This window comes from Octodon degus, unplaced genomic scaffold, assembly GCF_000260255.1.
Source record: "Octodon degus isolate 3935 unplaced genomic scaffold, OctDeg1.0 scaffold00023, whole genome shotgun sequence".
In the NCBI taxonomy this organism is placed as follows: Eukaryota; Metazoa; Chordata; class Mammalia; order Rodentia; family Octodontidae; genus Octodon; species Octodon degus.
The window spans coordinates 640,078-664,767 of NW_004524599.1; the positions used below are offsets into that span (position 1 = coordinate 640,078).

The 24,690-nt window shown below is 42.1% G+C and overlaps 2 protein-coding genes across 3 annotated transcripts in view; one reads left to right on the plus strand and one right to left on the minus strand.

The window, feature by feature from the left end:
• Positions 1-4,074, plus strand: part of Dek (DEK proto-oncogene) — a 30,062-nt gene extending 25,988 nt beyond the window's left edge. Inside the window, exons 10-11 of the mRNA XM_023712134.1 lie at positions 3,351-3,419; positions 3,800-4,074. Coding sequence (XP_023567902.1) covers positions 3,351-3,419; positions 3,800-3,811 — 81 coding nt within the window. The 3' untranslated portion in view covers positions 3,812-4,074. The remainder of the gene's footprint in view (positions 1-3,350; positions 3,420-3,799) is intronic.
• Positions 4,075-5,639: 1,565 nt separating this feature from the next.
• Positions 5,640-24,690, minus strand: part of Kdm1b (lysine demethylase 1B) — a 55,568-nt gene continuing 36,517 nt past the window's right edge. For both annotated transcript variants that reach the window (XM_023712087.1, XM_023712088.1), the window contains exons 14-21: positions 21,800-21,927; positions 20,433-20,564; positions 19,807-19,881; positions 16,700-16,816; positions 15,918-16,043; positions 10,501-10,623; positions 8,641-8,793; positions 5,640-7,476 (exon numbers count right to left, since the gene is read on the minus strand). In XM_023712087.1, coding sequence (XP_023567855.1) covers positions 7,393-7,476; positions 8,641-8,793; positions 10,501-10,623; positions 15,918-16,043; positions 16,700-16,816; positions 19,807-19,881; positions 20,433-20,564; positions 21,800-21,927 — 938 coding nt within the window. In that variant the 3' untranslated portion in view covers positions 5,640-7,392. The remainder of the gene's footprint in view (positions 7,477-8,640; positions 8,794-10,500; positions 10,624-15,917; positions 16,044-16,699; positions 16,817-19,806; positions 19,882-20,432; positions 20,565-21,799; positions 21,928-24,690) is intronic.

A 24,690-nucleotide genomic window follows, 5' to 3' on the forward strand; every position in this document is an offset into this window, starting at 1 on the left:
TAGGACAGTTTCAATAATTAATACATTGCATATTGTTGTCTTAGTGGTTATTCATTGTACAAGATACAGACATGATATCCTGTTTACAAACATGATTAGAACAAATCTTTCTATTCATTGAATTAAGAGAATAGCTGTATATTCTATTTTGAATATACAGACACAAAATCATCCTTCATTTGTATCCCCTTTGTTTAGTTTTGTCATTTAAATATTATAGATGTGTGAATTCAGCAAAATAGTCTAGTAGTCCATAATAGTAGTGGGTTTTTCGTAAGACTGGCAATGTCAGAAGTTGTTGACTTAAGCCTTTTATAGCTCAGCATATTAATATGGCTTTACTTTTTATACTTTTCTACTGGATGGTTAACACCAAGATGGAGCAAGACCTATATAACAAGAAATGTAACTTTTGTATCTGACAGGGTCAGTCAGATCCCCTCAGGATTTATCCTGAAACCCTGTACTGCAGTTTGTGGATCCATTGTCAGTGTCAGCCATGTGGATGAGTCACGGCCAATGCTTGGCCAAAGTGCTCTCTGTGAAAGCCTGAGAGAATGTTTTCTCTCCATGTGACTCTCCTTAGGCGCACTCTACATCATCGATCACTTTCCTCTGTGGCCCCATAATCTTCTTGATGAGAAAATTTGGGACACAACTGAGTTACAGGATGTTAGAGTACAGGTTCTCCTATGTCCTGAGTCTGAATTGACCTTAGAAGGCTAGGGCCAAAATGTTGGCTGTCCTTGTAGCCCTCCTTTTTCTCTAATTTTTGGTCTGCAAACTTAAGTTGTTAACCCTCCAGAAGAGAAGATTATTGTTATTACCCTACAACCTAGGCTGTTGAGCTTAACCTATCTTTTTGAATATCAAACATCTTAGGCATAACATGGAACAGGTATTCTTCATCAAGTATTGATATGTTAAACTTTAAGTCCCTACAGAATATGAAGGAAAAAAAATTTAAAAATGTATATAAAAAGTAGGGATGAACAATTACATATTTTTGCACAGTTTAGAAATCTAACCATATACAGCATTGTAGCAGGACAGTCCCACAACACCCCTTTTCCTGTCTCCTGCTTCATTTACCACCCCCTTCCTTTTTTTTTTTTTTTTTGTGGAACCAGGGATTGAAGTCAGGCCTTTGTACTTGCCAGGGAAGCGCTTATTCCACTGAGCCATCTCCCTAGCCCCTAGCCCCTTTTCAAACATCTAAATCTAGTTTGTCAGTCACTGTCTTTTTTTATTTTTATTTTTTTTGTGGTACCAGGGATCAGACTCAGGGCCTTGAGCTTGCCAGGCACGTACTTAATCCACTGAGCTATCTCCCCAGCCCCTGAACAAACATCTACCTGAGAGACAACACAGCAGCAACCTGCATGTCATGACAAGCAGCACGTATTCAGAAGACCAGAATGACAGGCATTCCAAGCATGACCCCTACTATTACAAACATTGCCATCTTCGGTGCAGTTGCTTAGTTCACAGGTATCAGCATATATAGTCAGGGTGAGAATCCTACCAATTAACTGCTAGTTTCGAAAACCTGCTGATGTTTCTCAGGATCATTGCCTTACCCATCTTGTACATATAAATGTATGCCTTTGCCCCTGTCATTTCTCCCAGCTTTTCTCCTTGCCCTCCTCGTCCAGTCCTCAAGTTCTCACTTTCCTTTTAATTGTGTTATACGTTTCTATTTATATTTTTTCTTTTGAGCTCTTATACTAGGGAGACTATATGATATTTACACATATGGGTCTGGTTTATTTCACTTATGAGTGTATCTTCAAGTGGCATCCACTTAAATATAAATGCTTCAAGTGTATCATTCTTTATAGCTGAGTAATATTCCATTGTATAAAAATACCGTGTCTTATTCATCCATTCTTCAGGTGACGGGCATCTTAGTTGTTTCCAAGATTTGGCTATCACAGATTGTGCTGCTATAAACATAGGTACACATATATCACCATGATACGATGTTTTCAGATCCTCCGGCAAAATTCCCAGTAGGGCAAACAGCTGGTTTGAATGGGATTTCCAGTCTTAGTTTTTTAAGCAGTCTCCACAATTGATTTCCATAATGCACCAGTCTACATTCCCACCAGCAGTGGAGAAGGGTTCCTTTTTCCCCACAGCCTCTCTAACATTTGTTGTTGGTTGATTTCTTTATGATAGCCATTCTTTTTGGGGTGAGATGATATCTCAGTGTTTTAATTTGCATTTCACAGATGGCTAATGATGAACCACAGTAATTTAAATGATGGACTCTGTGAGAGTGGCCAACTACAGCCTAGGCCAATCCATCCTACCGCCTGGTTTTGTGAATAAAGTTTCACTATAATACAGCCACATCTGTTCATTCAAGGTTGTCTGTAACAGCTATTGCACTACAACAGCATAGTTGAGTAGTTCTAACAGAAACCATGACTGGACAAAATTCAAACTATTTACCACATGGCTTTGTACAAAAAGTTGCTGACCCTGAAGTATGATAGGATTTAGGCCAGCAAGGTGCTTACAGGCTATGAGCATATACAACAGACTTAGTACAGCAAGTCCTACTCCTGGAGAATGTTCGTAAGTAATATATTCCTGCCTGAGAAAGTATTATACAGTGTACTTGTGAACTTAAGTTGGGGACTTACTGTACTGGCTGCAGTGGGATTCACAGCTCTAAAGTTGACAAAGAGGAATTTGAGAGTAAGGACTGCAGAGACAATTAGATCTTAATGATTTAACTGACAAAAGCATAGGGAGTAGTTTGGAGTAGAAGCCAGAGTTCCAGTTGTGGGATCAGAAGCAGAATGTTTGATGATGATACAGAGAAGGGAATACATGAGTATCTCTGAAAGATACTAAACAGATAACCTGTTGACACTGAGCACTTAGTCCCCTTCATTGTGATCTATTTAGATGCTTTCCTCCTCTATGAATCCAGTTGATTTCCCAATTTATAAAGCCCTGAGACATTTGCATGTTAGTTGATTTTCTGCTTCATCTATGGTATGAATACTGCACATCTGCAATAGTGCAGTATGATGAACTAGAATATTTTTAGAATATCCAGACAGCTCTTTGTATACAGCATCATGCTTCCTTTTTTTTTTACATTTATTTATTTATTTTGTGTGTGTGTGGCCAGCTCAGCCCACCAGGGGGCGGGGCTGGCTGGCATGTGGTGCTGGGGGACTGAACCGCGGTCCCTGTGCTTTGCTTAGCTTAGCTTGTTCTAAGTAGGTGCTTTAGACCACCGAGCCATCTCACCAGCCCCAGCATCAGTCTTTTTATTCAGATAGAGTATTACAGGATTTTAAAATCTACTTTGTTCGCCCTTGGCGTTACAGGTATATGAAAATTATCCTGCTTATGATTTAACTGAGAGAAAAGATTTCATAAAAACAACTGTAAAAGAGGTAACTTTCAATCTTTTTCTGCTTTACTTTATATAACAAATTATATATATCAAATATTGCATATTTTTCAAAATATTTAGATGTGTAAGTCCTGTTGGATCCTTAAATGTCCTTGAAGTAGAATTTGAATAGCTAATGGCAGAACCTGAACTCAGTCTTCATTGTATACATGGAAAGTGAACGTCTCAGAGTTGTTCCACAGCTGGAGAGCCAGGTCTAGCCACCAGCCCAAAGCAAGATCCCTATTTAGCTAATTTTATATGGCTCTCAATGACTGCCCAGGGTTAGTCATAAAACTGATATGAAAAATGGGATGTGGTTTATAATTTATATATGCTTAATTATGTTGGGTATGGTAAAATGTTTCTCTTTCATTACAGCTGATTTCTTGAGATAGAAGACAAAGATGACTTATTCCCATAGACCAGAAGGTCTCATGTATACATTATACCAGCAAAGAGAATGTGTTTCTTTTTCTAAATTCTTGTGTTGGTAGAACTTACTGCTGACCTTTTTTTTATCTTGGGTGTTAATGTAAATTTGAGTTTGTCATTTTAACTGCATTTCTATGCTGTTTTAGTTGAAAATGTTGCATGGCAGTAATTGTTACTTGCTTTTATAACTGTATTTTGTACATTTTGAATTTCTTTGTATAAGACCTTAGATTCCTGAATTATGGGTTTTAGTGCACTTAATATTAGCTTGCTTAAGATACACTTTTAATCAAGTAGTACAAAAAATATAAGTGGCATTTATACATGCAGAAACTATTGAAGTATTTAGTATATAAAATATTTTGAATACACAGCTCTTCTGTCAGTGAACTCGGCATTGTGTTCATTACACTAAATTACACAGGCTGTCAGGATAATTGAATTGGAACTTCATCTGCATGTGTATATATGCCAAATTGTCAGCATGACAGAAGTGACAGATGTTATTTTTGTATTTTTTAAAAAGTTTGTTGTATATAAAGTTTTTTTATTTCTTTTGTGCAGATCAATTTTTAAATTCATGTAGGTAGGTACTTTACACTTGTAAACTATGAAGCATCAGTGTTAGCCGGACAGTGTGATGGAGCAAGTGGGAAGACGGAGTTCAGTGATGCCGCAGGAGCTGTCTAGTTCTGCTTTGGCTTGAAAGCATCATTGATTTGTATTTTAGTGTTAACTACAAAATCATAGATGTTTCATATTAAAGACAGACCAAAATCAACACATGGAAGCTTCAGACACTTTGGGAAACTTAACTTTAAGTACATTTGGCCTATATTAAATAACATTTTTATTAACTGCTTCTGACCATATAAAATGCTAATTACAGGCCACCTTCATAATTAAGATAAAAGTACTAGGTATAATGGCAGAAGAAAATGCCTAGGAGGTAGCGGATACCTTTGACAAGAGTATTTTTCAGAATGGTCATGTAATGTACTTATTTTTAGAATTAAAGAAATTGAATGTTTGTTGCGTTTTTACATTTTGGCCAATCAGGATTCCACATGATCAAATTCAGGAGGACCACTCCTGAATTTAAAGGACTGAAGTGTCTTTTAAATTGACTGTCTTAATTAGTTTACTAAATAACCTTTCTCTGAATTTTAGAAACATGCTGCTTATGACAGAATTAGGTATTTGAGGTACCAGTTGAGTGTTCTAAAATCTTTGTGTCATACAACAGAAATATGTAAGATTGATATATGTTGAACATTGAGGTATTTTCACAGATTTGTTTCTTGACAAAAGTTAGGACAGTAGGAAAAGGTACACTGAATACAGATGAATGAGAAAAGCAACTGAGACCTAAAATTTGGCTTTTGATTTTAAATATTTAATTTGTTCCTGTAAACTTTGTCAATAAAAAAAAAAATCTGTGTTTTAAGTCTCTTATTCAATATTTTTAACTCATCTCTAGTTTAAGTATTATTTACCACTAGGGTCAGGATTTTTAAATGGAGTTAACCCGATAACTTGGGATGATTTAGAATTTCTTTTTACTGATAACTGACCACTGCTGAAGTGATCTGATTCAGAAAACTATAGATGAAGGTTAAATTTATGACATTTATTTACTATGAGGGGGATAAGGACTAAATGCCACTGACTTGAATGTATAAAGAGGGTTTGGAAGTAAGGGAACTGTGTGTGTGTAATAGTTCTTGATCACATCCCCATTTAATAAGTATTCAGTGTTCTTTGCTGCAGTAATACACACAGGATATCTGAAAAACAAGTCTAGTTTTTATTAAGCAGTTTTGCATGACCAGCTACTCATGATCTGAAGTGAAGTCACTGTAAATGTGTGTATTCACTGCTGCTCAATTACAGAATCTTCAAGTAACATTGAAAACTCAAAATTACCATTGTTCTTAACAAAATGTAAATAAATTACATCACTTGAGAAACAAGTTTTTAAGTACATGTACCATGCTTTAAGTAGGTTTTTCCCTGCTTGTAGGTAGCATGGTGCAAGTTTTAAGTGCCCGGACAAAGAACCTGAAGACACATGTCAGCATACTTTGCACTTGTCCCTTACCACATGCTATCAAACAACTTATCACGTAACACTTAAGGAGAATACTTCCTAATCAGTACCAATGAGTCTCAACCTAAATATCACAACTTCCCTCTCTTTACTTTGAAATGTACAGCTATTGGCTTTCTTCTGTGGCATACTTGGGTGGGGGAAGTGTCTAAACTATAAAGTTTACTGTACATTCTTTGCATAAGATTATTTACTTACAAGCTGATTTATTTTAAATTTCAAAAATACCAAATACTTTGAAAAGTGGCTTTGAAGTAATTTTTAACCCCTTTATTAAAACAGACCAATATAATTCAGAGTTGTTCAAAGACTTTTTAAAACAAAAGCACGTTTCTAATCTGTAAATTGAAGTTTCTTGGCAAAATAGGCATCCTGAAGACCTTGCAATCTATGTATTGAACAATATTTTGTCAAAAGTGAAAAAATGAAAAGCAGATCTGGCCATGTCAGGTTCGTAAGATAATGGTTTATAAAATGTATTTACTAAGACTTGTTTTCCAGTGGACCTGCCTATGGAAAACAAAACATAATTATGCAAAAAATATTCCCAGAGATTGAATCAGTTTTTAAAACTGAGTTTTTATTCTGACAAGATCTTTGCTAGTGGCTGCCAAAATTTAAGATACTAAAACTTCACTATCCACTCAAATTTGGCTTCAAGAAAAAGCTGTATGCTTACAGTATACAGACCACACTTGGCAACCTGTTCTCAACTGTATGGTCCCCATGCTGTTTAGGGGTTGAGAGTTTGCTGTTCTGCCAATGGATGTGTAAATATAAGACATCACAGGAAATACCTGAATTTAGCTTGTTTGTAAATATCCAATGGGAAAGAAATATGTACAATATAAAAGTCTTCTAGAAACTTCATTTTGCCTTCAGAGATTGTGTATCAAAAAAAGTTGTATCTAAATTGTAAGTACAGATTTAATACTGGAGCTATATAAAATATTAAGGCTCATTGGTAAAGATAATGGTAAGTTTTCACAGAACACATGGCTTTATCTAGTTAATGATTTCTGCTTGGTTTTCTTGGTTTTGTGATGTATGAAAATTCATCAGCTCAACAAATTATCAAATCTTAAGGGAACCTCCAACCATGGAAGAAGCTAATCTTACTCAATTTAAGGTTATATTCTGCCATATTGTGAAATCCAGAGGACTTTAGCACTAGCTACCTGGACCTGTGGAAAATGCAATTATAAACATAAGTGCTTGTTTGTAAGGACTTTAGGGGCAGTGCTTTCCGAGTGGTAAATTGCATTTACATTTTCAACACTCTAGAACATTTTAGATTTGCTATCCTGAGCGGGTGTGTACACAGCCACACACACACACACACACACACACACACGCACATTGAGGTTTAACCTGTTTCAGACTTTCCCATTTGGGGCACAGGACAAAGCTGGATCAAGACAAATTCTACTCAGAAGGCTGCAATCTTGCTTGCTTCTCGAACACCACTCAAATAAGCCCCTGTAACAGTTTGTGGGAAATGCCTGTTCGTTGCCTGTGAAAATAAAAAAAAAAAATTTATGCTTTGATATCATCTGCTAAAAAGGTAGTCTTGTAGGAAGCTTACACTCTAGTCTTCCTAAAATAAAAGCCATGCTGCTGCTCAGACCTTATGGACACTGCATACCCACCCCTGCGTTGACCTACTCTGGTTATTTTACTGGGCCCTGCCAGATACATTGTGATTCTGTAGCATTCAACTGCAAAGTACCATGTGGCATCCATTAAAATACTGAGTATTTGTGCCATGTACTGAATTAAGAACTGTGAGTAATAGTGAAGAGAATGTGGCAATAACCTCATAGAAATGGGCTTGCAGAAGTTGAGGTAATACAGAAAAGATTCTAAATTGCCTGCCCCTGGGGTGGCTCAGCTCAGTCTAAAAGTCTTCCCTGGAAGTGCCTGACTAGTGCCTGATGTGCAGCCACTACGCCACCTGCCTGGGTCACTCTCCAGAGGTCCAGGAGTACTCATCTAGTTAAGATGGCACTGTTATCAATCACTGACAAGACAAAACCGTAACACTTCCAGCTATCTGAGACCTGTAACCTCAAATATACAATATATAACTGCAAATGAAAGTGCTTAACAATTCATGCTTGGGGTGGGAGAAAAGGTAGCAACACAAAGCAAACAATTCTGCAAGCAATCCTTACAGTCAGCCAAGGGAGGACCAGGCTACTATGGGGTCAAAACAACTGGTTTAAAGACTACAAGAACAACTGTCTCGCCAAATTGTGTCAGCAGCCCCTCAGAGATTGCACTTCAAGAACAGGATTGAGGTACTGACCCTGGGCAGTCTGAACACCTTGGCACAGCAATAAACATTTGAGCCATGTGACAGAACGGATACCAATCTAATTGCCAGTGTGAGATAAGAATGGTGCTGAGACTAACTTGACTAAGATTTTAGTCTAACAGGAAGTCAGGAGATAATCCTGCCTGGCAAAATCAGATGATGGAAGGAAAGTCCATAAGAAATGGTTGGAAGAGTTAAAATGGCAGCCTCTGAGTATGAGGCTGGCTTCTGCTACTGAGAAGGCCTCTGCTGACTGTTAAAGACCTGGAATGATACTAATTTGGTTTTTAAACTGGGTAGGAAACTCCTTAATTAGAAGAAAAATCAAAATACGAGCAATTGAGCTTGGAATCAAGATACCTCGCCAGCAAAAAAGACAGTTCCTTGTATTTCCTCCGCAATAATATCATAGGCCTCTCCACTCCCAAACGTCTTCACAAAACTGTATGCCATCTGGATCCATGGTTCTGTGCTCCATCGAGTGACAAAGTACTTTGTGGGATCTGGGACTTCCTGTGTACAGTAGAAGCAATTATAAAAGAGAACTGATAAGTAATTCAGATATGATGTGACTCAAATTAGAAATGCACATTCCTGCCAACCTAGGGATCTAGGATTAGTATAGCTGTACCCCAAAATGAGTATGTTCCACCCCAGCCTGTAAATTCTTGGCCTGCACCATGCTGCACACAATGTCCTCGCTTCACCCTCATCTGTCAGTGACGCAGTCTGCTCACCTTCTGGGGCTGTCATGATGGCTGAACTCAGCCTTTCCTTCTCAGGCGCCTGGCCCAGGGGAGTCCTGTAAGCACTGGCTGAAAGTCCCAACAGGCTTCTCCACAAAACCGTGAATCAAGGATATATTTTACATTAATTAAATGAGTTGCCTGCTGTCCTCTGACAACCATCAATATGGCAACTATTCCTCTGCAAACTGCTACATTTCAAATAACTAGTGTAAGAACAAACTTTTGAGCATAAAGCCCCATAAATACTATGTCTTTCTATACTGTACAATCACATCACTGTTACACCCTTTTCCATAAAAGTGGCTACACAACTGGATGCCCCCTTCTTTTAATATATGTAATTTTAAGTAACTTCCAGAACTTTCTCTTAATTTGAAAAAGGCAATAAGCGTAGCCATTTACAAATCTCTACAGATTGTAAGAGAAAACTTGTACTTTGAGCCCCTCAAAGAAAAAAGAGGCTGATAGACCAGCCTGATAGTTCAGCAAGTTAAAGCACTGGCTTAGGCAGATCGCAGTGCTGGGGTTTGATCCCCAGTGTGCCATGCTGGCCCCACCAGCAAGACACACTGAGATGGCAATTGAGACTGGGCATGGTGGTATGCGCCTGTAATCCCAGCATTGGGAGGCTGAAAACAGGAGAATCCCTGCGAGTCTGATCTCCATAGTGAGACCCTGTAGACCCTGTACTAAATTCAAAACATAAAAGAGACTGCTGATGTGAGATACAGAAAATTCTCCACAATGTCCTTTAAAAGGGAGCTGCAGTCAAAGCTAGGGTTTGGTAAATATACAATCTATAGCAAATCTAAACCTTTTTCATCTTTAGGAAAGTATGTGATGTGAAGAGAGGAAAGAAGACTACTGTAAAAAGTAGGGACTGAAAAAAAAAAAAAGTAGGGACTGGACAGTGTTTCAACTGTCCTTTCCCCTACCCCAATTCCTAGGTCGAAGTCCCCAATACCCACAAAGGGAATGTATTTGAAGACAGTCTTTGGAAAGTAAGTTGGGCCAGGGGGATAGCTCAGTGGCATAAGTGCTTGCCTGGCAAGTACAAGGTCCTGAGTTCGATCCCTGGTACCATCAAAAAAAAGAAAAAAGTCAAAATGGGGTCTTCTGGGAGATGGGCCTACACCAGTCTGGTTGGTGTCTCCTCACAGGAGGAGGGACAACACAGACACAATCCTCTGCCATCCAGATCATGGTCTTGCAGCCCCCAGACAGAAAGCAACATCTGCTGCCTGAGCCACTTGTTCTGAGGCCCTGAGTTACCCTGAGTTACAGTAGCCCTAGCACACTAACTGGGCAACTCAGGTAAAAAGGGGAATTCTTGGGAAAATAACGGAGCCTACAACCTTGACACTCCCCCCTCCACATCCACACACAGCAAGGCGGTGGCTCTGGCTCCCTCCCCCTCAGAAGAGCTTGCTGAGCACACTGAATGTGGCCTCCTTCCGAGAGCCTCTCTGACCTGTTCCTTGAACAGCTCCCGCAGGGTGGCCATGCACAGCTGCAGCACCTGCTTGTCATCCAGGGTCTGAACTGATGCCACTGCCTCCCCAGCGATCACCGACATCAACACGCTCTGTTGCTTCTGCAGGCAAAGAGAAAGGCAGCTCATTTTGCTTTTGGTCAGTCTAAATGCTCAGCTCCACACGAAATTCCTGTTCTCACAAACTGAATTCCATTACAGTACTCTTCAGGCACTGTAAGAATAGGTATTCTCACACACTACTCCTCTACCCACCCTACTAGTGTCTGTTGGGGAGAACTCCACCCCCACTACCACCACCACCACCACCACTCAGGAAGTAGCACAGCGTTCCTTGGGCTCTTCACATAACAAATCTTATTTCAAAAATAACGAGACTGACTGGGGAAGCTGCAGAAAAAGTAATGGGGGAAAAAACGTCAAGTAGCAAAGAAACTGCTCAGTTCCCACATGAAGCCTGCTTAAAACAAAGCCTCTTGGAACCAAGAGAAAGTGGGAATTAGCTTTTGTGTGGCAGCAACATAGCTGCAGCAAAGCCATGACAGCCCCAAAGCCATGACACGCCCTCCCGCTTCCTGCCTCCACCTCTGCACCAAATACACCCCATCACTCTCGCTTAGGAGAAGACTGTGAGAGGAAGTTTCAGATCCACTCAGTTACTGCACCCTGGCCAGCTATACCGAAGAGGAATTCCTCAGCCCGAAAGAACACTGCACAGGCACCACTTCACATCCAGGGCACACCATTAACACTTCAAGAAAATACAGCAACATTAAGTTCCTTGCCCATAGGAAAATGTCCCAGCACAAGTGTCCTCCCTGACTAAACACAACCAAAATGCTGTGATTAAAAATGGCAAAGACATGCAGCAGAACACATCCTCAACTAGGTGTGGAATCAAGTCACCTGAAAAACAACCAATTTAGCAAAGAAATTAAGCAGATCTCCAGGACTTGAGACCAGAACTACATAGCTGGACTTGGTGGCGCAGCCTAGTAACCCCAGTGCTTTGGAAGCTAAGGCAGGAGGACCACTCCAAGCTTGAGCACTGCTACATAGTGACTTCAAGGCCAGCCTGAACTACAAAGTGAGACCCTGTCTCAAACCTAACCAGAAAGAAAGAAGCAACAGGAAAGCTAGAAACTACAGGGAGACTCTCTTTTTGAGAGAATGAAGAAGTCTGAAACCTGAATTCCAGTTCTCAGAGAGGAGACCTGTGTCTGCAAGCATACAGCATGCCCTGAAAGGGTCAGCAGCCCCAAAAGGAATGACAGCCTAGGCCAGCAGCACGTGCCCAAAGAAAAGCCCACAGTCCCCATCAACTGAAATACCAGTACGGGGTTTTATGTAAAAGGAAGCACCTTTCTTCTGGTTTTTTTGGACCAAGAATCAAACTTAAGACCTTGTACTTGTCAGGCAGACACTGTGCCGTTGAGCTACATCCCTGGCCAGAAACTCCTTATGACAGGCTAGAGTTGGAAAAAGAAATGAAGCACAGTGCCTGCCATATTTGATTTTTTTTTTTTCTGGCTCAGTCTGCCTTAATTGCAGGTCTGTTAAGGTATGTGGAGCTGGGGATCGAACTGTGGTCCCATGCACCAGAATAGGATTCCTTCTTTTTTTTTTGCAGAACCGGGGATTGAACTCAAGCCCTTGCACTTGCCAGGAAAGCACTTATTCCACTGAGCCATCTCCCCAGCCCCAGGATTCCTTCTAAGCAGGCACTTAAACACTGAACTATCCCGGAAGCTCCACCTGCCATATTTGAAAGTGTTTAATCAGGAGCCATCCTTGGAAGGGGTTAAGATTAATATACTCCAGGAATCAGAAGCTACAACAACTACACTTCAGGGTTTCTGGGGTCTTGCTACCACAATGACTGGATGGGAGACAGCCATAGAGACGGCTATGGAGAAAGTGTTGGCTAGACATAGACCTCCCATGCCCAGAAGTTTTAGGCTCGGGCCAAAAAGGACATGTGGTTTTCAGGGGAAAGGTCTTAAAGTGCTTGCATTAAGTCCAGCAAAGTGCTTAAGCCTTTTCCCTGATGCCTACACCCAGTACAACCCAGTGGTCTGTTTACTTTTCCGATCTGTCAACATGATCAGAACACATTTGGCTGTGGCCAGTTGCCACTACCTAGAGTCTATGGACAGGGGCCTCTGGAGCAGAGAGGGGTGGGAGCACCTCTCAAATCCAAAAGCAATAAAGCTAGGCAGAGAAAGCTGTGACTGTGGTGCACAGGAGGGAAAACTGGGAGCATGTGCAGCAGGTACAGCCTTAGAGCAGACAGCACTGACCAACCATACCTAGCAGGAAACAGGCAGGACTCGGCATTCACATGCAGCATGTGGAAACATGAGGGCCTGAGTAGTGACCCCTGCCATACCACACAGACCCCAACAGTCCACCCCCTGGAAAGAAGCCGCTCACATACAGCAAGTTTTTTGATCCATTTTTCTTTCATTGGTTGCTTTAGGCTCTTGTTTTCTTTTAAAACTTTTAACATTTATTAGTACATGTTTTTAGTATGTAACGATTACAGTCACTGTGAAACGTTTGTATATGTACACAACACAACACAATTCTTTTATGTCCTCTTCCCTCCCCCCACCTCTTCCTTTCTTTTGTGCTTTTTTCTTTGTTTTCTATTACTGATGTAATTCTATTAGTTTCCTTTTGTTCCTGAATTCAATCATGTATCTCCCTTTACTCTTTCTCATCTTTTTATTTTTCAAATTTTCCTTCATTCATCTCCCTCTTCCCACCCCCTGCATTTTTTACCATCAAGCTTTATTAATCTTTACCTATTTAGTTGACTATGCTATTACTGTCAAATTCTTTTGTACTGCTGATAGTGGTAGTTGTTGAATTTAGTAGGCATTTATTGTGTTGGGGTATCTGGCTTGTCTCTGTGCCTGTATCTTTACTGCACACCTCTTTTCTCCTACTATGGATCGTAGTCGTAGTTTTACTGGTTCTTACGGCATGCTATTATCCAGTTTGTCTTTGATTCTTATTATGATTGCTGATTGTTTTGCTATAATCAAGGATGGCATAACTGTTGCTATTAATTAGTTTTTACTGTATGCCAGCACCTGCTTTGTGCCACTAACATTACTGTAGCTCATTTCTGGACAAATGGGTGCTGGGCCAATTGCACCATACCCTCCCTCTCCAAATTAACAAAGTTGTTCAGACCTTAGGACAAAGGAAAAGGCCTATTAATAGGAATAAATTGATTTCCTTTCTCTAATCACCTCCAAAGTGCATCTCTCAAGCCAAAGACAAAACTTAACATATTTTTAAAAAAAACAACCCAATGGTATACAGTAAGAAACATAATCAAAAAGAAATTATAGATTAAGAAATAAAGGATGAAAAACAATCGTCTATACAACGAGAGCCCAAAACAAGGAGTGTGTGTTCTACTTTCAGACGAAGTGGACTCCACACCGAAACTGATTTGAACCAAAGAAGGTCGCTACATTCTGGTTAAGGAAGAATAAACAGTTCAACAGGAAGAGATAACAATTATAACTATATATACACCAAACACTGGTGCACCCAACTTCATAAAACAAACTCTACTGGACATAAACACAATTACAGTGGAGGATCTGAATACCTCACTATCAGAAATAAACAGATAAACTAGACCAAAAAAATCAATAAAGAAATATCAGAAGCTGAATCACCCTGAGTTTGAGGCCAACTTGGGCTACCTAGTGAGCTCCAGGCCAGCTTGAACCAAGAAAGTAACATTTAATCACAAACACACATTCAAACCACAGAGTTTAATAAATATAAAAGAAACAAAATTGTCCCATGCATATTATCAGATCATAGTACTATGAAACCAGAATTCAATGGGGGGAAAATGACAGAAATTATGTAAATACATGGGCATCAGACAATGTACTTCTGAATAACCAGTGAGTCACAGAGGGAATCAAGGGAAAATTGTATAGTTCTTATAATAATCAGATAGTACTGCCAGCACAACACATCAGAACCTATAGGAAACCGGTAATGAAAGTAATCCAAAGAGGGAAGTTTATAGTGGTCCATGTCCGTATCAGAAAAGAGTGAGCCCAAGTAAATAACCTAATGATATACCTCACGCTCTGAGAAAAACAAGAACAGTCCAATACAAAGCTAGAGCAAGGCAGATTATAAATCTCAGATCAAAAATTAATGAAATCAAGACTATAAAAACTACAAAGAATCAATGCATCCAACAGTTGGTTCGTTGAAAGACTTAATGAAATAGACAAATCCTTAACCAAGCTTACCAAAAAAGGAAAGGAAATGTCAAAATCAATGCAATCAGAAATTAATAGGGCCAGGGAGATAGCTCAGTGGAATAAGTGCTTGCCTGGCAAGTGCAAAGTCCTGAGTTTGATCCCTGGTACCACCAAGAAAAGAAAAAAAAATGAAAAAGACGGAGACTGGGCATGGTAGTGTGCGCCTGTAATCCCAGTGCTTGGGAGACTGAAAACAGGAGGATCACTATGAGTCCAATCTGTGTAGTGAGACCCTGTAGACCCTGTACCAAAATAAAATAAATCCTTTAAAAAAATAGAAATGAAAATGACTAAGTCACAATGGATACCACTAAAATTCAAATTATTAATCACTATTCAAAAGCATGTAATCCATTAATTGGAGAAGCTGAAGAAATGAACTCTATACATATGAATTACTAAAACTGAGCCAAGCAGATATAAAAACTCCAAACCAGTGAATTCCAGCCAATGAAACTGAAGCAGTAGCGAAACACCAACCAACCATGAAAAGCCCAGGACTCACCACTGAGGTCTACAAGAACTTCAGAGAAGATCTAACAACAACACTCACTCTTTATTTATTTATTTAAATGTTTTTTTTTTTTTTTTTGCAGTACCGGAAATTGAACTCCGGACCCTGTGCTTGTCAGGCAAGCACTTATTCTACTGAGGTATCTCCTCAGCCCCAAGACTCACTCTTGAAATAGGAAGGGAAGAAGTACTCCCAAAGTGACTCCAAAACTAGACAAGGATCCAACTGAAGGGAAAACTTTAGATCAACCCCTTGAATGAACAAAGAATTAAGATGTACAGTATTCTGTATCTGTACCCATCCCCTAGGATGAATGTAATCATGTATTGCAAACATGTACCAAAATTAAAAATTAAAAAATAAAAACTCATACAAAAATAGCTTAGATGTAGTTCAGCCAAACCTCTTGTACAGGCCTGGTTCAATCCCCAGCACCACCCACAATCACATGGGCCTGTACACACACACACACACACACACACACACACACACACACGATCTCCACAATATTCCTTTGTCCCTGAGCCTGACATGTGAGTGATCACTAAATTCCACTTTCAAGAAGAGGACTTTACCTGAGGATCCATGTCATAGTACACAGCGAACAGCCCCCGCTGGCTGGCACTGGGAGGAACGTGACCAAAAAAGTCAGCCCCTTGAACTTTACTGTCCCAAAATCTGTAAGGAAACTGCAAGGCAATCTGGAACACAAGCAAGAGGAAGGTGGGTAAATGCTTCCTTTTCAAAATTGCACATGTTCAAGACCTTTCATCCTTCCCATCTTCTCATTTCCTTGGTTCTCTCTCGTGAACTTCTTGCCTGGGGGGGGTTGCAGTACAAGGGGCCAAGCCCAAGTCTTGCACATGCTAGGTAAGAACTCTATCACTGACCTACATCCAGCCTTTTAAAATGTATTTTAACACAGGGTCTTGCTAAGTTGCCTAGACTGGGTTCTTTCTATCACAGCTTCTCCTCTGCTCACCTACACTAGCAGGGATAACAGATGGGCATTGCCATGCCTGGCTTCATGCTGTTTGTACACCACCAGCTCCCTGAGATCCCCTGATGACCCCAGCCCAGCATGGTGCCCTGACCTCGGAACATGGTTCCCTCATGTCATGTGTCATTATTCCCAGATGTGCTTACAGCAAATCCAATTTGAATAACAGGTTTCATTTTCTAGAAGGCCAGAACTCAGACTTCAGCCAGTCTCTTGTTTCAAGCTGGATACCAGCCTTCAGAATCCTTCACGAACAGTTACTCAAATGAAATCTTTGAGTTTTATTTTGTTTCAAAAATGTCCCTGTATCTCCCTGTAGCACAAGTCGTGTCATCTGACACCAATCTTGCTAGTCACCTTCTCAATGATGCCAGCGCCCAAGCTGTTGATAGCTTTCATCTTTTTCTCTGACAGTGGTGGATTAAACTGAATGGCACCTTTCTGAAGTATGGCCAGTGGAACAGTGACTAATACCTGTGGGAAACAATTACAGTTAACACACACAGAGAATAGCCACATCGAAAAGGACATCTACCCAGTGGGTTCATTTCCAGGAAAATCAACACCCAAGGCACATTCCTCATATTTCCAGGCACAAGACTGTCAGCATCGCATGTGGTTATCCTAGATCAACAGTGGATGCCCTGAGCAGTCCTGCAGGTTGCTCACTGCCCAAGGGCACCTGGCCAAGAAGGGGCACCCACAGGAGAAATCTGCATAAAGGCAACAATTCTGCATCTGAAGAGAGAGCCCAGGCCAAGCCTGAAAAGTAGGGCTATAAAAGGAAACAGCCCAACACCTGGGGTTAGGAGAACCTCCTCTACTGTTCCTGATACTAGCGCATGGCAAGACCTGCTCTAATAACCTCGGAGAATCCCAGTAATGTTTAAAATTTAAGGTACATCATGGTGCTTCATAAATATAAAACACTGCAACATGAGAATTACAATCCTAGAAAACCACAGTGTTTTTGAAGGAGAAGGCTGAACGTTAGTTTCAAGTCACAAGGATTTTCAAAGCACCTGATAAACCCAGGCCATCAAAGAGCTACAATCACGAACAGCCACTTTCACCAGCCAACAAGCCCCTCCTGCCCTCTTCTTGACTTCCTGTGGTTGACAGCTGCGTCCTGGAACCTCTCCTGTCCCTACTCCCAGGGACACTACGCCTGTCAGCAGAGGCAGCACAAGGCAAGCCCAAACACACCTGCCAAAGCTCAGACAAGAAGGGTGTGGGGCTGGCCAGGCCTGGCCTGGGCTGCCAGGAGCCGGGGAGAGTATACAAGTGTGTATGCACACACGCGCATGTGCGTACATGTTCTGTTTTCCATGTCCACAGGAGGAGCGTAGAATGGAGCTGGAGCAAGCATCCATGCACCTCAGGCCTTACCAAAGACTTCACAGATCTGATGTCACCCTAATCCCAGGGTCTCAGAAGGTAGAACAGCCTTCCTGTCACTTCTGTAACTATGTTCTGCCACATGAAAACTTTACAAGGTAGAAAATACGCTTTGTGTTCTCAGGAAGTTGACACTGGTTCATAGATAACAGCCTCCCTGGTTAAAAACCACCACCAGCAAATAACAAAACTCAATCATCTGAATGATACATGAGAATGGCAAGGAAACAAAGAAAATCTAATTGTCTTCCTCTTGACCAGAAAAAAAAAAAAAAAGCTTCAAAAAGCTGAGTGAACAAGCAGGCAAATGGTATGAACACGTTCTGGCCAGGAGCCACCACCAGGCCCCAGTAGAACCACCCTGCTTGCATTACAGTTCGTCCACAGTTAGGTCTGTCACTGAGTTGGAAAGCGTCCTCTCACATGCTTGGGGAGATCTCCAAAACCAGCTGCGGAGTGCTAGCTACATAAAAAATAAAAATATTTGTAAGCCAACTTTTTTTTTTTTTTTTTTTTGGTGGAACCGGGGATTGAACTCAGGCCCTTGCGCTTGCCAGGGAAGCACTTTTTCTACTGAGCCACCTCCCCGGCCCCAAATAAAAGTATTTGTTTTAAACATTATTTAAAGTTATTTTTAAACATTTTTGAAGTACATTCTGTAGCTATGCCCTTGCCTCTCTGGAAGGTTAAACTACAGAGATGGACGGTGCAGAACTGGGCCTAGGCAGAACTGGGCCTAGGTAACCAAGCGGAGAAAAGCATAGCCAGGGTGCTGCCCAGATACCCCCTGCTAAATTCAGAACTAGAATTTAAAAAGGTGGGCTTTTAAGAAACGTTCCCTACTAGAAGAACCTTAGGCTCTCACAAGCGTACAGATGAGGACACTACATGGTGACATAACCAAGCCACACACTGGACTTGGGAAGTTAGAAACACAACTCATGAGACCCAGTGAGTCTCAGCAGGATGGACTGTGCACCTCCTCCTGCAAGCTCCTCCCAGGGGATTCCAAACCACAGCCCAGGCTAAGAAACTGCTAGCCCCTGGTCTCCCAACCAGCTAATGGCAGAAACAGTGTTGGGACGCACCCTTGCAGCCCATCCTCCAGGCCTGTTCTTCCCAGGCAACATGCACTGCTGTATGGTGACCAAGGTCCAGGAGGAGCAAAAGGCAGCAGTGGGTCTGGAGCCGAGTGACGGCTTCCGAGGGCTATCAGATCTCTTGGCCGCAAGGCAGGGCCTTTGGTGTTCAGAACTACAAAAACCTGCTGTGAGTTGAGCACAGGGCCTCCTACTATACAGCTCACAAGACTGCCTACAAAAGCGTATGTAAAAGTGCCTAAATTACATAAAAGCACAGCTTCAAAATGGAAACAGAATTTTTGTTTTTTGTTGTGGAAAAGATTCCATGGTAAAAAGCAGAAAATTAAAGGTAAATTTCTTTAATGCAGGACTTCTTGGAGCCTTTAATGTATTTCTTTTAACCTAAAAGTACAGTGTACCACATAACTACCTTATTTGGATAAGAAAAAACAATTTTTTGGAATGTGTGAGGGCCTTGCACATACAAAGCAAGCATTCTATCACTGAGGCACGGCCCCAGCCCCTAGCTAAGGAACTCCTGAACCCAGGGCCTTCACTGTAAGCCACAGACCCAGCACTTTTTAATTTTTTATTTTGAGACAGGATCTCACTAAATCCCTAAATTGCCCAGACTGGGCTTAAATTTGTAATTCTTCTGCCTCAGCCTCTCAAGAGTGCTAGGACTATAGGCCAGATTGGCCAAGGAATTTCTTTTTTTTGCTTAACTCACAGGATCAATGTACCATGGAAAGCATTTTGAGAAAATTAGCTAAATTCCACCAGCTGTGAAGCCAGACAGAACTGAATCAATGCAACCAGATTTGCACATCTACATGCAATTGAGTGGACAGTGCTAATCTGTCAGAATCCAACAAAGCTCCAGGCGGACCACACAGGCAAACTACACCATAGGAAAAGATCTGGCCTTCCCCACGGCCCCTGGTGGGCAGCACAGCATGCAGCCTAGTGAAGGCCAGCACTTACCTTTTGTGCAGAATAGCCCGTGCCATCTGTCGTGGTGACCTGCACTTCATCTCCAGTGTAATTAATGCTCTGGACCTTCCCAAGACAAGACAATTACAAAAAAAAAAAAAAAAAAAAAAAAGAGAGCTGGAACCGTGTGATGCAGCATCCTAGCTGATTCCCATTAGGTAAGTTTACATCTCTAAGGCTGCAGGGACTCACTCCCTGGCATGAAGTGATCTAGGCAACCTTTATAGCTGAACTCAGGGAATTAAGATCTATAAACATCATGACAAGGCACAGGAAAACTGATACAGTGGAGAGTGAAAGACACATAATCACCCCTATTAATGCAATAGTCTATAATGTCAATCTGAGATAAGGGGAAAACTTCAAGTGAAAATGAGCAGCATCGGTTTCAAAAGGCTGTAAGCAACTTAAGACACTTCATTAATGAACATGGGCATGGGCTACGGCTTCCAAGCAATAGCTGTGACCTGACAGGGACAATGCTGTGACCACAGGCTACAAAGAACAGAACAAAGCCACAGGCGTGTGAGCAAAACCTGTCTTCAGAGAATCATAGGCCCCAGTATGCACGCCCCAAAACAGGGCAGAGCCAGAGCCTCCCACCTGCCAGTGCTCACCGGAGCCTGGAGCCGAATGTCCAGCCCTTCAGCCAGCTTCTCAATGATGACATAGTACCCAGGAGTCAGGAGAGTGTGGTCACCAGCAAACTGGGCGAAGAATTCATTGTGATCCCAGGAGCGAGCAGACACCTGGGAGACAACAGGAGGTGTTGGGACCTGGCAGTGTACATCTTCATGCCTGGACGAGGGTCCCCAAAAGGGGCTCCAGGCAGGAACTGACATCCAGAGCAGGAGGGCAGGGCCACCGACTCTGTGGCAGACATCAGGAAAGGGGGGGAGAGCAGAGCAGCTCAGCGAACGCTACTGTCAGGTGGAAGGGAATCTCTGCATAATGTAGAGGAGAGTAGCTCAGAACAAAGTTCTGAATCACTTCGGTATGGGTAGCAGTCACTGATCTTAAAATATAAAAGTTGATTCTGTATAGTCTCATCTTTAGCAAAGGGACATCCTATGGAGTGAAAGTGCATTCCATCAGCTCCACAATAAATATGCCCACTAGCTGTCCTCCGCACAGAAAGCCCCCACAGGGGGAAACCCAGCAAGATTCTGCAAAATGCTGCAATCCCAGTTGTAAAGCAGACTCAGTGGAAACAGATTCAATCATCTATGGAGGGCCGGGGGAGATGGCTCAGTAGAATAAGTGCTTGCTTAGCAAACACAATGGTCTGAGTTCAAATCCCCAGTCCCCCCCCCCCAAAAAAAAAAAATCATCTGTGGAGCTTCTATTCAAAATACAGAATGCTGAAGTGCCAGGTGCAGTTGGTTAAGGAGTACAGCAAGTTTAAATTCATTTTCTAGAAGGTAATCAGGCCAGAACTGCGAGGGTGCTGGTCTTAGGTTTCCTGAGAACAGTGTTTTTAGGCTCCACAGTTCCACAGAAATGACCCCAGGGCCTCTGCAGCAGACAAAAAAAAAAAGGGAGCAGCCACAGGATGGGGCTCGTGGCCCTGCCCTGTTTCACTGGCAGTCCTCCTCTCTTAGGTTCTGTAGGTTGAGCATTTTCACACAGGACTTGAAGGAAGATTTTTCTAGCTTAAAAGCAAAGTTAAAAACCAGTGTGGAGCCAGGTATGGTGGTGCATGCCTGTAATTCCAGCACTCAGGAGGCTGAGGCAGGAGGTTAACTGTGGGACGGAGGCCAGCCTGGGCTACCTAGTGATTTCAAGGCCAGCATAAATTGTGTAGTGAGGTCTTATCTCAAAAACCAAAAATAATCAGCATGGGATTAATAATGCCCTGAAGTTGTAGTGCTCCAACAGTCATTCCTGCCTGCTTATCCAAGCCAGCACCAATTCCACTTAGATCTGCAAGCAGCACATATGCAAGAGCAAGTATTTTCCACGCATGTCTCACAAACGTGCGCACCTGGTGGAGGTTGCTGCCGCAGGCGTATTCCAGGTTACTGAGATGGAACTGGAGCACCTGCCCTTCCAGCTCGCTGAACTGGACGCCAGATTCCTTAATGAAAGCTCTGTAGATCTCCTCTATCTTTTCTGTGGTGGAATGGACCAAAGCAGAGAAAAACAGCTTTAATGTGATTCTGTCCAGCCCATACCCTCCACCTGGCAAAACCCAAAACATCCAAAAATCTCCAAGTAAACTCGGGGGAAAGGACCCTCTTACCAGGCTGATTTACCTCAGGATGGGAAGGCTTAGTGGAAACAAGGTCCTGAGGGTTCTATGTCTCCAAGACTATTTCATTTATTCTTAATTGAAAAATGTCCTTCTTTTGCTCAAGATACAGAATAAGCCCCACTACCCGCCATAAATGTACCGACACATAGAGGTCTGCTCTTCCCTTTCTGGTCCTACTGCCATCGTCTCAGTCAAGATCCTGTAACATCTCACTTCAACTAGCAGATCCGCAGCAAACTAATGGCTATAGTCTTTCCCAGTCAAGAATATGGACTGCTTCTGCCAGCCCTCTGCCTCAACACCTTTAATAACTGCCTCCCTGTGACTAAGAAATGAGTTTCAAAAGGTATAGTCAAGCAGGGCCAGGATTTTAGTCTTTTCCAAGGTCATGACCACTACTCTTCCACTTAAGCATCTACTTCAACTTACAGGTAAAGTGCAGCCCTCTAGGGCCTGCCCTTCCCCCATGTACCCCTTCCATCTTGCCCTGAGGGCCAGGATGGTTTCCTGTCACCAGTGCTGGGATGAAATACACATAATCACCCCTATTAATGCAACAGTTTATAATGTCAATCTGAGATAAGGGGAAAACTTCAAGTGAAAATGAGCAGCATCGGTTTCAAAAGGCTGTGAGCAACTTAAACACTTGATTAATGAACATAGACATGTTCATTACATATACACAGCCCTGTGTAATTAGTTCAACTACCATCTTCATATCTGGGGGCCTGATGGGTGGGAAGGGTTTGGACTTCACGTCTAATTCCAAGTGGTGACAGCCACTCAATGTGCATGTCACAGACTCCAAGTTCCTGCAGGGCATCATGCCCACTAGAAGCACAGCTGAGTACAAATTAATTTTTGTCTTTGTTTTGTTTTTCTACAACTAACACTTGTTAAAATCCCCAATCCGTACACTTGATTGCAAGATGGAGATTGCCAAGAGACCTTCAGATTCATACCAGGATTTAGTCCCTACATCCCTGAGCTTTTGGCTACTACTGATGCCTTTTGTAGCAGCTCTACTCCTGCCTATTGCTATGTCCTCTGCCTGTCACTATGGTGGAAAGAACCAAGACTGTTAGAACAGAGTATCACATCAAGTATAAACAGACAGGAAAGGTCTTAATGTAATTTTTTATGTAAGCAGTACTTAAAGGGCTTAGTACACACACTTTGTGAAATAAACTCTGAGCCCAGAGTACTTATATTTTGTTGTTTTTCAGCTACTAAAGTGAGATCTCTGTGGCAAAGATGTTGACAGGTAAAATATAACTATAATCTCTACACAGAGATGTGTTTTACCTTAAAAGCTTTTTCATAAAATATTAAGATGAAAAATCACTTGTACAGTACTGTTGGGCCTCCATTAGTAACTCCAAAGTAAGGCCAAGGCAAAGGGTATCATCAATTTTTTATATTTTGTAACTCAGAAAAGAAAAGCTCAGCTAGAAGCCAGCAAACAGGTGCAAGACAAATTCTGAGACCATGCTGCACATCAGCCTAAATAATTGCTGTCAACTCCAGAAAACATACAACTAACCCCTTGGTCTGGACACTGCAGCATTTGACTTGGGGTTACCTGCTGACTGGGGCTTCTGACAATGTTCTCTTTTTTTTTTTTTACATTTATTTATTGTGTGGGGGGACAGCTCAGCCCACCAGGGGGCAGGGCTGGCTGGCATGTGGTGCTGGGGTATCGAACTGCAGTCCCTGTGCTTTAGCCAAGCTTGTTCTAAGTAGGTGCTTTAGACCACTGAGCCATCTCTCCAGCCCGAGAATGTTCTCTTAAGACCTGTCTTCTGACACTTTCCCAGAGCGATCAGAGTGGGACTTGGTCTCTTAGAGGGAAGCTGAAAAGGGAGAGGCAAACCATCCCTGCTGCGGAGATGTTTACCCCAAAAGAAATGGACCGTGTCAGTCCAAGGGACTGTGATCCTTCTTTGCAAAAGAACACAGAGCCAAGCAGATAAACATCTTACAAATAGATATTAAAGGTTCCCACTTCAATAAGCACCATGCCTCCAAGAACTACAAATGAACATATTCAGGACCCCGAATTGCAGGTTACGTAAGTATTAGCTTAAGCAAGAGCACATTAGACCTCAGCTGGTACCCTCGGGGAAACTCAAGTGCTCACTGTGCTGTGCTTCAGGCCGTCTACTGACCCAGCAAAACCAAAAGATGCTGAATTTAAATGCTTAAATTATAATGTCCGTTCTTAAGCAAAATAACTGGAAAAACTACTGCCTTCAGAAAAGTTCTGGTATACAGAAAACTGTAGCTAGAAAACATGTTACGGGGGACAATTTGTTCACACAGGGCTTACCATGTTGCCTTAACAGTAAGTGTCTCTGAGCAATTTAAAATTAAACATTTAGAAGACTATGTAAAACACCAGCTACGGAGACGACCCAGGCCGCGGGATCCTGAACAGACCCAGAGCGCAGGCCCGGCGAGTGAGTGAGACGACCGAGGCCGCAGGATCCTGAACAGACCCAGAGCGCAGGCCCGGCGAGTGAGTGAGACGACTGAGGCCGCAGGATCCTGAACAGACCCAGAGCGCAGGCCCGGCGAGTGAGTGAGACTTCCCGGGCCCAGGGATCCTCTTTTGATCCAGG